General features: G+C 44.3%; 1 protein-coding gene across 4 annotated transcripts in view; it reads left to right on the plus strand.

Annotated features, from left to right (window-relative positions):
- The first annotated feature begins 306 nt into the window (after positions 1–306).
- The window catches only part of disc1 (DISC1 scaffold protein), a 130349-nt gene continuing 117022 nt past the window's right edge, over positions 307–13633 (plus strand). For 2 of the 4 annotated variants that reach the window (XR_005038030.1, XM_036956449.1), the window contains exon 1: positions 307–1232. Coding sequence is in view for 3 of the 4 variants with exons in the window: in XM_036956449.1 (XP_036812344.1) it covers positions 1163–1232 (70 nt within the window). In the remaining variant the exon portion in view is untranslated. The remainder of the gene's footprint in view (positions 1233–13633) is intronic. The other 2 variants (XM_036956448.1, XM_036956447.1) reach the window with 2 other exon arrangements.

The following is a 13633-nucleotide window of genomic DNA, read 5'->3' on the forward strand; positions in this document are numbered from 1 at the left end:
AAACGACTAATTATAAGGTTTCACATTCCTTATAACTGTAAAATAGATATTTGTTTAGTGTTGGAGAAAATGTAATTTTTTTTCTAAAGATCTCTCTTGATCAAAACGTGTCCGTCTCACAGCGCTCGAGCTTGGCTTCCTGAACCACTGTGTCGGTGAGAGCCGTTTGGATAGACGGTGTCCACAGATCGATTTATCAGCGAAAATATCGGTCGGAACCAGTAACTACGCAGGTCCCCTAAACAGGGAACTTTACATCTAACAGGTCCTTTTATCTCATGTAACCATACCAAACATAACATATACTACGGGAATGAAATGGACTATGTTATGTCTAGTCTATGAGACCAGTCTGGTTGCGCACTAGAATACATCAATAATACAGTTGGCGACAACAATATTATTAAAACGTTATTATTAGGCTATTTTTATTTATTCTGAGTCAATACAAGTAACCATGCATTTCTGTAAACTATTATATCTCAGCATTCTCAGCTATTGGCTCTTGTCTTGCCCTTTTAAAAGGCGGCCTGAAGGCGAAGGAGTCAAATTCCATCTCACGTAGGAAGCAGCATCTCCTCACGTTTCTCCCTTCTTCCACCACGACGCATAACGGGTCCGCATCAACAGGCAGAATAAGGGGGAGCTTTATTCCTCTTCCGTTGAATTATAACGGTATTGACACATGCTACGGTAATCCACTATTATAATAATAGCGCATTTTCTAGCGTTTTATCGTTTTGAACGAGTTGGTTCCCATTTTATCTGAAATTAACCTTCTTTCTATGGTTGTCAAAGTTTATCTTGATGCAACATAGTGAATTGACGCCCAAGAGGAATCAAATATTTTAACGATTTTCTACACGAAGCAGAATATTTGATTACGGACATGTAAGCATTTCACCGTAAGGTCTACCTACACCTGTTATATTCGGCGCATGTGACAAATACACATGGATTTGATTTGATATAAGGAACAAGCGAAGAGAGGGAGAATCGAACAGCCTGCTACTTTCCCCAGCGGAAATGAGCTCAGTCGGGGTTTTTTCCATCTTTTAGAACATGACGGGTTTCAGCCACTACTTGCTGCCGGTGGAACCCTGAAGGTTCTCATTCCACAACCAAAATCTTTTGATTCGGATGGAATGTCAAAGTAACTCAAATGAACTACAACTACACGGACCGCAGCGACGCGCAGCATAATCATCACTACTGCGAAGGAGGCATGGAAGGTAACCAACCATAACCAACCGAAATTAATTATTATATTCTTGCCAGGCTATTTATATAAGTTGTTTGCATTTATACTATGTAGTTGTAGCTTCATAGGCTAACATACGGACTGACTAGGTGTAGACCACATTTATAGCAAATGCTACATGATAGGTCAATGGCTTTTTACTCAGCAGTTATTTTGGTAACGACGTGACCTCATTGGAAGGTGGTGTCTCTGAACCAGCTTCCTATTCATAGTGATCGATTGTTCTTGGTATTATGCTATTGACATAAGGGATGGATGGATAGAATGTTGTGGTATGAGAGAGGCCCACAGTAGGAAACCTTTGTCAGACAGCTACAATGTTGTCAGTGTTAGTATAAATGACAAGATCCATTTAGTGCTTAGGCTGTTATGTAGCTATTCACTCAATGGGGAGTGATGACAGTGCACAATATTTATCAATAGTTCTGTTTCCATGATTCTTTATGTCTTTCATATCCTTGGTTGTTTTACATGAACTTACCCTCCAGGCTTTCCTAATAGATTAAATACATATTGAGTGTTGCTCAATGGAGTGGTGCCTATAATAAGCCAATCAGTTAGAATATTAATACAGGTCAGACAAAACTACAACACTGTCTGTCTGTCTGTAAGGCTCTCTGTAAGGTTCTCTGTAAATCTGTCTGTCAGTCTGTCTGTGAGGCTGTCTGTGAGGCTGTCTGTGAGGCTGTCTGTAAGGCTCTCTGTAAGGCTCTCTGTAAGGCTCTCTGTAAGGCTCTCTGTAAGGCTCTCTGTAAGGCTGTCTGTCAGTCTGTCTGTAAGGTTGTCTGTAAGGCTGTCTGTAAGGCTCTCTGTAAGGCTGTCTGTATGTAAGTATGTCTGTAAGCCTGTCTGCCTGTAGGTCTGTCTGTAAGCCTGTAGGGCTGTCTGCCTGTAGGTCTGCCTGACTGTCTGTCTGTCTGTAGGGCTGTCTGTCTGTCTGTAGGGCTGTCTGTCTGTCTGTCTGTCTGTAGGGCTGTCTGTCTGTCTGTAAGTCTGTTTGTAAGCCTGTAAGGCTGTTTGTAAGTCTGCCAACTATCTACTAAGCTTTGTTGAGAGAGAGAGAGAGAGAGAGAGAGAGAGGATGACAGAATGAAGATGTCTCTGAACCGTTCAGATGTGAAAGATACAAATATAACGCTGACATCTTGTTAGAAAATGATCCTCACATTTCTTCAGTAAGAATGTTCTCAGGAGAAGCTGCCCCTTTGTAGTCCCAGATCTCTGAAAGAACAGGAGGCTGAGAAGTGCTTTTCAGATCAAATATTATTCCTACCCCAGCAAGGCTGCCATGGACCGCAAATCAAACAAATAGCTGTAACCTCAGATTTTTTACTTTGGGAAAAATACTTTGTGAAAGTGTTCCTGTTCTCTGATTCTATCATAGACGGTTGTATATTTACAGGGCTTTCGGAAAGTATTCAGACCCCTTTACTTTGCCACATTTTGTTACGTTACAGCCTTATTCTAAAATGGATTAAAAAAAACACAAGTATTCAGACCCTTTGCTATGAGGCTCGAAATTGAGCTTAGGTGCATCCTGTTTTCATTGATCATTTCATTTCATTGATGTTTCTACAACTTGATAGGAGTTCATCTGTGGTAAATTCAATTGATTGGACATGATTTGGAAAGGCACACACCTGTCTATATAAGGTCCCACAGTTGACAGTGCATGTCAGAGCAAAAACCAAGCCATGAGTTTGAAGGAAATGTCCGTAGAGCTCAGAGGCAGGATTGTGTCGAGGCACAGATCTGGGTAATGGTACCAAAACATCAGGCCTTTATGGTAGAGTGGCCAGACGGAAGCCACTCCTCAGTAAAAGGCACCACAGTCCGCTTGGAGTTTGCCAATAGGCACCTGAAGACTCTCAGACCATGAGAAACAAGATTCGCTGGTCTGATGAATCCAAGATTGAACTCTTTGGCCTGAATGCCAAGCATCTCGTCTGGAGGAAACCTGGCACCATCCCTACGGTGAAGCATGGTGGTGGCAGCATCTTGCTGTGGGGATGTTTTTCAGTGGCAGGGACTGGGAGACTAGTCAGGATCGAGGGAAAGATGAACGGAGCAAAGTTCTGAGAGATCATTGATGAAAACAAGCTCCAGAGCGCTCAGGACGTCAGACTGGTGCGAAGGTTCACCTTCCAAAAGGACAAAGACCCTATGCACATAGCCAGACAATACAGAAGTGGCTTCGGGACAAGTCTCTCAATGTCCTTGAGTGGCCCAGCCAGAGCCCGGACTTGAACCCAATCGAACATCTCTGGAGAAACCTGAAAATAGCTGTGAGCGAAGCTCCCCATCCAACCAGACAGAGTTTGAGAGAATGTGTAGAGAAGAATGAGATAAATTCCCCAAATACAGATGTGCCAAGCTTGCAGTGTCATAGCCAAGAAGACGTAATCACTGCCAAAGATGCTTCAACAAAGTACTGAGTAAAGGGTCTGAATACTTTTTTTAACCTTTATTTAACTAGGCAAGTCAGTTAAGAACAAATTCTTATTTTCAATAACAGCCTAGGAACAGTGCCTGTTCAGTGCCTGTTCAGGGGCAGAATGACAGATTTGTATCTTGTCAGTTCGGGGATATGAACTTGCAAACTTTTGGTTACTAGTCCAACGCTCTAACCACTAGGCTACCCTGTCGCTACGTAAATGTGATATTTCCTTTGTCTTTCTTTTAGAAATTTGCAAAAAATTTGACAAACCAGTTTTTGCTTTGTCATTATGGAGTATTGCGTGTAGTTTGATGAGGGCAAAAAATAATTGACTAAATTTTAGAATAAGACTAACGTAACAAAATGTGGAAAAAGTCAAGGATTCTGAATACCTTCCAAATGCACTGCATGTACGGTATAAAGTTACCTTAGCCTACATGGGGAAAAACTAGATGGCAAACCACATGAGTAGCAGTGGAAGCTATTGTATTTTGTATGGACCAGTAAGCAACACATTAGTAGTGGATCTCACTGTGCTCAGAGAGGCTTGATGGGCCACCAGGTAACAGGGTGACTACACCAGTGAAGTGGACATACCCTCAGGGTAACCATATCACCATGGAGTGGTCATACCCTCGGGGTAACCACATCACCATGGAGTGGTCATACCCTCGGGGTAACCGCATCACCATGGAGTGGTCATACCCTCGGGGTAACCGCATCACCATGGAGTGGTCATGCCCTCGGGGTAACCGCATCACCATGGAGTGGTCATGCCCTCGGGGTAACCGCATCACCATGGAGTGGTCATGCCCTCGGGGTAACCGCATCACCATGGAGTGGTCATACCCTCGGGGTAACCACATCACCATGGAGTGGTCATACCCTCGGGGTAACCACATCACCATGGAGTGGTCATACCCTCGGGGTAACCACATCACCATGGAGTGGTCATACCCTCGGGGTAACCACATCACCATGGAGTGGTCATACCCTCGGGGTAACCACATCACCATGGAGTGGACATACCCTCGGGGTAACCACATCACCATGGAGTGGTCATACCCTCGGGGTAACCACATCACCATGGAGTGGTCATACCCTCGGGGTAACCACATCACCATGGAGTGGTCATACCCTCGGGGTAACCACATCACCATGGAGTGGTCATACCCTCGGGGTAACCACATCACCATGGAGTGGTCATACCCTCGGGGTAACCATGGAGTGGACATACTCTCGGGGTAACCATGGAGTGGTCATACCCTCGGGGTAACCACATCACCATGGAGTGGACATACCCTCGGGGTAACCATGGAGTGGACATACCCTCGGGGTAACCATGGAGTGGACATACCCTCGGGGTAACCATGGAGTGGACATACCCTCGGGGTAACCATGGAGTGGACATACCCTCGGGGTAACCATGGAGTGGACATACCCTCGGGGTAACCATGGAGTGGACATACCCTCGGGGTAACCATGGAGTGGACATACCCTCGGGGTAACCATGGAGTGGACATACCCTCGGGGTAACCATGGAGTGGACATACCCTCGGGGTAACCATGGAGTGGACATACCCTCGGGGTAACCATGGAGTGGACTTACCCTCGGGGTAACCATGGAGTGGACATACCCTCGGGGTAACCACATCACCATGGAGTGGACTTACCCTCGGGGTAACCATGGAGTGGTCATCCTCTGAGTCTGGACAATAGCCATTCGACTATTCTGCTTCTGGCCTTGGTTAACTATTGGCCTAACTATAAATAGAGGGAAGTCCCTATTCCGTCTCGTGGAAAATGTCCTCAGCTACTGGTCAGACTGCTGATCAGAGAGTTAGCCGGTAACGTTTTTCTCATATATTGATATCAATCATGACTGTTTTGGACACTTTTAAGTATGGAAGAAATGTGTCTGTTAACATGTGAAGGACACCCCCTCTTCTGACTGTTACACACTGTTTTCTTTCCCTGGTTTCTGTCTGTTGATCGTTACATTACTGCCCCTATGTGACAACGTGTACACAGCAGCAACCCACATGAGATTGTGTGTGTGTGTGAGTATCTGCACCAGGGTGTGTGTATCATTATTTTCAGCTGGTTTATGTGTCCCATGTGACAGTACAGGAAGTGTGTGTCTGGGCCAACCCTACCTCGACTGCTGCTGTTATATTTCATATGATGCCGTTTCAGATGCAGTTTCAGGAACAGTTTCTCAACAATCCTCACAGGCAGAGCAATGTCTATCCATTAGGATATGAGAGCTAAATGTAAATGTAATTCCCTTCCACAAAAGCCAAGATTGAATGAGATTTAGAATAGAGCCCGAAATGATAAAAAACAAGCCCCCCCAGCGCCTTGTTAATGTTTTTGTTTTGTTCATGAAACGGAGCAGAGGAGGAGAGGATTGTCCGGCAGCATGGAAAGTAGGACCATGTGGATGTTAGTTGTAGCAGAGATCATGTTTCAGGGCCATGTGGACGGCTAGAGACGACAGGCAGGCTGTTAGCGGTAGCAGAGAGCATGTTTCAGGGCCATGCGGACGGCTAGAGACGACAGGCAGGCTGTTAGCGGTAGCAGAGAGCATGTTTCAGGGCCATGTGGACGGCTAGAGACGACAGGCAGGCTGTTAGCGGTAGCAGAGAGCATGTTTCAGGGCCATGCGGACGGCTAGAGACGACAGGCAGGCTGTTAGCGGTAGCAGAGAGCATGTTTCAGAACCATCAAATCAAAATCTATAATGAATAATGAGGCTATATAATCAAATTAAATCTTAGTCACATCTGCCGACTACAATGTAGAATTTACAGTGAAATGCTGACTTACAAGCACTTAACCAATAATGCAGTTAAAAAAAAAGTTAAAAAATGAGAAATGAAGTAACAAATAATTAAAGAGTAGTAAAGTAACAATAGCGGGACTATATACAGGAGGGTACCGGTACAGAGTCAATGTGGAGGCTATATACAGGAGGGTACCGGTACAGAGTCAATGTGGAGGCTATATACAGGGGGTACCGGTACAGAGTCAATGTGGAGGCTATATACAGGGGGTACCGGTACAGAGTCAATGTGGAGGCTATATACAGGGGGTACCGGTACAGAGTCAATGTGGAGGCTATATACAGGGGGTACCGGTACTGAGTCAATGTGGAGGGTATGTACAGGAGGGTACTGGTACAGAGTCAAGGTGCAGGGGCACCGGTGTCGAGGTAATGGAGGTAATATGTACATGTAGGTAGAGTTATTAAAGTGACTGTGCATAGATAATTACAGAGAATAGCAGCAGAGTAGAAGGTGGGGGCAATGCAAATAGTCTGGGTAGCCATTTGATTAGATGTCCAGGAGTCCATCCTTCTTCTTCCTCCAAACCGGCGAGTGGAGTTTAGACCAAAAATCTATATTTTTGTCTCATCAGACCACATGACCTTCTCCCATTCCTCCTCTGGATCATCCAGATGGTCATTGGCAAACTTCAGACAGGCCTGGACATGCGCTGTCTTGAGCAGGGGGACCCTGCGTGCGCTGCAGGATTTTAATCCATGACGGCGTAGTGTGTTACTAACGGTTTTCTTTGAGAATGTGGTCCCAGCTCTCTTCAGGTCATTGACCAGGTCCTGCCGTGTAGTTCTGGGCTGATCCCTCACCTTCCTCATGATCATTGATGCCCCACGAGGTGAGATCTTGCATGGAGCCCCAGACCAAGGGTGATTGACTGTCATCTTGAACTTCTTCCATTTTCTAATAATTGCGCCAACAGTTGTTGCCTTCTCACCAAGCTGCTTGCCTATTGTCCTGTAGCCCATCCCAGCCTTTCGCAGGTCTACAATTTTACCCCTGATGTCCTTACACAGCTCTCTGGTCTTGGCCATTGTGGAGAGGTAGGAGTCCGTTTGATTGAGTGTGTGGACAGGTGTCTTTCATACAGGTAACGAGTTCAAACAGGTGCAGTTAATACAGGTAATGAGTGGAGAACAGGAGGGCTTCTTAAAGAAAAACTAACAGGTCTGTGAGAGCTGGAATTCTTACTGGTTGTTAGGTGATCAAATACTTATGTCATGCAATAAAATTTAAATGAATTACTTAGAAATCATACAATGTGATTTTCTGGATTTTTGTTATAGATTCCGTCTCACGGTTGAAGTGTTCCTATGATAAAAATTACAGACCTCTACATGCTTTGTAAGTAGGAAACACTGCCGATTTAGCAGGTTATCAAATACTTGTTCTCCCCACTGTGTACAGTGTCATGTCTTAGGAGACAGAGGCAGAGCTTCCATGTCTGTCATGTCTTAGGAGATAGAAGCAGAGCTTCCATGTCTGTCGTGTCTTAGGAGATAGAAGCAGAGCTTCCATGTCTGTCGTGTCTTAGGATATAGAAGCAGAGCTTCCATGTCTGTCGTGTCTTAGGATATAGAAGCAGAGCTTCCATGTCTGTCGTGTCTTAGGATATAGAAGCAGAGATTCCATGTCTGTCGTGTCTTAGGAGATAGAAGCAGAGCTTCCATGTCTGTCATGTCTTAGGAGATAGAAGCAAAGCTTCCATGTCTGTCATGTCTTAGGAGATAGAAGCAGAGCTTCCATGTCTGTCATGTCTTAGGAGATACAAGCAGAGCTTCCATGTCTGTTGGCGACGCCCTCATGTTAAACACAGTTCCCATTGGCTCACTTCAGTTCAGGATGTTAAAGACAGCTTTCCATTGGTTGAGGGAGGTGAACAGGAATGCAGAGGATGTCATAAAAACAAAGGTTTGCGGATCTGCAGAGCTAATCTCTCCCAGAGACAAGCTAGGATCTGCCACAGCGAATCTGACTGACTGACCACAGATTCCACAGAGCATTAGAGGAAGTGAAAGTCAACTTTCAGCCTCTCCAGACGTGTTCATCACTCTAAACAGTCAGCAACAAAACTGTTTTTTTTCTTCACCTAATTCCACTCCAGAATAGATCCTCTATTTGTCTAAATTATACTAGAGTGGCAATATCAAAACTACACTGGAGTGCTGTGAATGAGATAAAAGTAGAAAAATACATAACTTAAAGTTCGAATCCTTAATTGGTGAAATTGCCACGTAGGTTTGGAATATTACAACAAAGAAGTTACTAACATCATCGCACGCGTGATGGAACAGCGGAGTATGTACTGCCTTTCTTTCCATGTAAAGCCAACCCTGTAAAAGGCTAAACTGCATTGGCCTGTTAGTGGGGATTGGAATGATTTCAGAAGCCTATTTTAAATTGTTGGTGTGGAAGTAGGGTATGGTGACTGCCATTTATTTATTTTTATTTAACCTTTATTTAACTAGGCAAGTCAGTTAAGAACCAATTCTTATTTACAATGACTGAGGCTGGGATTAAAAATTACAAATAAATTACATTAAAGTATAGGACAAAACACAAGAGAGACAACACCACATAAAGAGAGATCTAAGACAACAACACAGCATGACAACAACTTGGTAGCAACACAACATGGCAGCAGCACAGAGTACAACCATTATTGGGCACAGACAACAGCACAAAGGGCAAGAAGGTAGAGACAACAATACATCACGCAAAGCAGCCACAACTGTCAGTAAGAGTGTCCATGATTGTGTCTTTGAATGAAGAGACTTTTGAGAATATGGCTCTTTAAATGTAAATAAGAATGTGTTCTTAACTGACTTGTCTAGTTAAATAAAGGTTAAATTCTGCCCCTTGTGTTGAGACTTTGCTCTGCTTAGTTTCTTCCTTATTTCCTGCTGAACTATTTTAGCCTGCTGCTAACAGGAAGTTGTATAAACATAGTTTAAGTGCTGCAAGCAGCCACAGTGTGTGTGTGTGTGTGTGTGTGTTATTCTACCTCACAATGGAGCTACTGGGAGGTGTTTCCTTCTCCTTTAGGAAGAGTCTTTCCTTTCTGTGTCCAAACATAGTATGATCTCCTATCAGCCTCCTATCAAACACCTGTCATTCAAAATTTGATTTGCTAAGTTTCATATGTACTGACTGTACAACCTGTGAGTAACCTTTAGTAACCCCCTATATACAGGGCCTCACCTTTGCCGCTCCCTGTCTCTCCCCTAATCTCTCTCCTACTGTCTCTCTCCTAATCTCTCTCTTTCTGTCCTTTAAGTATTCTCTCAATCTTTCCTCTTTCTCTAATGTCCTTCCTTCTCTCTGTCTCCGCAACATGTTTGTGCCATGACATCATCTGAGCTGAGGGTCATGAAGGTTAGTTTGGTAATGTGGAAGCTTTGTGAGACGGACCAGGCCATATTTAGCTGATGCCTTGGAGAAATGGAAGAGAGAGTGATCTGGACCAGAGAGAGAGAGACAGAAGAGAGAGAGATATGGACCAGAGAGAGAGAGAGAGAGAGAGAGAGAGAGAGAGAGAGAGAGAGAGACAGAAGAGAGAGTGATATGGACCAGAGAGAGAGAGACAGAAGAGAGAGTGATATGGACCAGAGAGACAGAAGAGAGATAGATATGGACCAGAGAGAGAGAGACAGAAGAGAGATAGATATGGACCAGAGAGAGAGAGACAGAAGAGAGATAGATATGGACCAGAGAGAGAGAGACAGAAGAGAGATAGATATGGACCAGAGAGAGAGAGACAGAAGAGAGATAGATATGGACCAGAGAGAGAGAGACAGAAGAGAGAGAGATATGGATCAGAGAGAGAGAGATAGACAGAAGAGAGAGAGAGATATGGACCAGAGAGAGAGAGAGAGACAGAAGAGAGCGAGATATGGACCAAAGATACAGAAGAGAGAGAGATATGGACCAGAGAGAGACAGAAGAGAGAGATATATGGACCAGAGAGAGAGAGACAGAAGAGATAGATATGGACCAGAGAGAGAGAGACAGAAGAGAGAGAGAGAGATATGGACCAGAGAGAGAGAGAGAGAGAGACAGAAGAGAGAGAGAGACAGAAGAGAGCGAGATATGGACCAGAGAGAGAGACAGAAGAGAGAGAGATATGGACCAGAGAGAGAGACAAGAGAGAGAGAGATATGGACCAGAGAGAGAGAGACAGAAGAGAGCGAGATATGGACCAGAGAGACAGAAGAGAGAGAGATATGGACCAGAGAGAGAGATATGGACCAGAGAGAGAGAGACAGAAGAGAGAGAGATATGCCATCATTCTATGCCATCAAAAGAAACATACATTTCAACATACCAATTAGGATTTGGCTAAAAATCAGTCATAGACCCCATTGCCCTTTATGGTTGCGAGGTCTGGGGTCCGCTCACCAACCAAGACTTCACAAAATGGGACAAACACCAAATTGAGACTCTGCACGCAGAATTCTGCAAAAATATCCTCCGTGTACAACGTAGAACACCAAATAATGCATGCAGAGCAGAATTAGGCCGATACCCACTAATTATCAAAATCCAGAAAAGAGCCGTTAAATTCTACAACCACCTAAAAGGAAGTGATTCACAAACCTTCCATAACAAAGCCATCACCTACAGAGAGATGAACCTGGAGAAGAGTCCCCTAAGCAAGCTGGTCCTGGGGCTCTGTTCACAAACACAAACACACCCTACAGAGCCCCAGGACAACAGCACAATTAGACCCAACCAAATCATGAGAAAACAAAAAGATAATTACTTGACACATTGGAAAGAATTAACAAAAAAACAGAGCAAACTAGAATGCTATTTGGCCCTAAACAGAGAGTACACAGCGGCAGAATACCTGACCACTGTGACTGACCCAAAATTAAGGAAAGCTTTGACTATGTACAGACTCAGTGAGCATAGCCTTGCTATTGAGAAAGGCCGCCGTAGGCAGACATGGCTCTCAAGAGAAGACAGGCTATGTGCTCACTGCCCACAAAATGAGGTGGAAACTGAGCTGCACTTCCTAACCTCCTGCCCAATGTATGACCATATTAGAGAGACATATTTCCCTCAGATTACACAGATCCACAAAGAATTCGAAAACAAATCCAAATTTGAAAAACTCCCATATCTACTGGGTGAAATTCCACAGTGTGCCATCACAGCAGCAAGATTTGTGACCTGTTGCCACGAGAAAAGGGCAACCAGTGAAGAACACACACCATTGTAAATACAACCCATATTTATGCTTATTTATTTTATCTTGTGTCCTTTAACCATTTGTACATTGTTAAAATACTGTATATATATATATATAATATGACATTTGTAATGTCTTTACTGTTTTGAAACCTCTGTATGTGTAATGTTTACTGTTCATTTTTGTTGTTTTTCACTTTATATTTTCACTTTGTATGTTGTCTACCTCACTTGCTTTGGCAATGTTAACACATGTTTCCCATGCCAATAAAGCCCTTGAATTGAATTGAATTGAATTGATATGGACCAGAGAGAGAGAGAGACAGAAGAGAGATATGGACCAGAGAGAGACAGAAGAGAGAAAGATATGGACCAGAGAGAGAGACAGAAGAGAGCGACTTAAATCCAATGAAAGGGCTGAAGTATTTTCCTAAACCAGAAGCCTTTTCAATATCAATACAAGGAAACAAATGATCAAATGATGATATGTAAAAAGATGGGTTGTGTGAAGGACTTTGTAAACAGATAGCCCACAGAGATGGTTGTATCCTTTCTATTGCCAGCTCTTCTGAATGACCCCACTGTGTGGTCGGCCTCTTGTCTTCCAGTACAACTGACAGCGAAGAGAGAGAGAGTGAGCAGCACAGCTGTGCACAAAGGATCCGTTGAAGGCTTCAGATTTCCTTGCATTCCTCTCGCCCTTGGTTGCGTCTAATTGTGTTGCTCTCCTGGGGCTCTGTTGGGTCTGTTTGTGTTTGTGAACAGAGCATCAGGACCAGATTGCTTAGGGGACTCTTCTCCAGGTTAATTTATCTGTATGTGATAGCATTGTTATGGAAGGTCTGGGAATCACTTCCTTTTAGGTGGTTGTAGATTTGGTGTTTGTGTTTCCATTCTTAAATGGAAGAAGTTTGGAACCACCAAGACTCTTCCTAGAGCTGGCCGCCCGGCGAAACTGAGAAATCGGGGAGGAGGGCCTTGGTCAGGGAGGTCAGGGACCAAGAAGTTGGTCACTCTAACAGAGCTCCAGAGTTCCTCTGTGGAGATGGGAGAACCTTCCAGAAGGACAACCATCTCTGCAGCACTCCACCAATCAGGCCTTTATGGTAGAGTGGTCAGACGGAAGCCACTCCTCAGTAAAAGGCACACAACAGCCCGCTTGGAGTTTGCCAAAAGGCACCTAAAGACTCTCAGACCATGAGAAACAAGATTCTCTGGTCTGATGAAACCAATATTGAACTCTTTGGCCTGAATGCCAAGTGTTACGCCTGGAGAAAACATGGCACCATCCATACGGTGAAGCATGGTGGTGGCAGCATCATGCCGTGGGGATGATTTTTAGCGGCAGGGACTGGGAGACTAGTCAGGATTGAGGCAAAGACCAATGGAGCAAAGTACAGAGAGATCCTTGATGAAAACCTGCTCCAGAGCGCTCAGGACCTCAGACTGGGGAGAAGGTTCACCTTCCAACAGGACAACGATCCTAAGCACATAGCCAGACAATACAGATGTGGCTTCGGGACAAGTCTCTGAATGTCCTTGAGTGGCCCAGCCAGAGCCTGGACTTGAACCCGATCAAACATCTCTGGAGAGACCTGATAATAGCTGTGCAGCAACGCTCCCCATCCAACCTGATAGAGATTGAGAGGATCTGCAGAGAAGATTGGGAGAAACTGGTTAGAGCGTTGAACTAGTAAGATCGAATCCCTGAGCTGACAATGTAAAAATCTGTCATTCTGCCCCTGAACAAGGAAGTTAACACACTGTTCCTAGGCCGTCATTGAAAATAAGAATTTATTCTTAACTGATTTGCCTAGTTAAATAAAGGTAAAATAAATAAAATTGTAGCCCAAGAAGACTCCACGCTGTAATCGCTGCCAAAGGTACTTCAACAAAGTACTG

This window comes from Oncorhynchus mykiss, chromosome 20, assembly GCF_013265735.2.
Source record: "Oncorhynchus mykiss isolate Arlee chromosome 20, USDA_OmykA_1.1, whole genome shotgun sequence".
Lineage (NCBI taxonomy): Eukaryota > Metazoa > Chordata > Actinopteri > Salmoniformes > Salmonidae > Oncorhynchus > Oncorhynchus mykiss.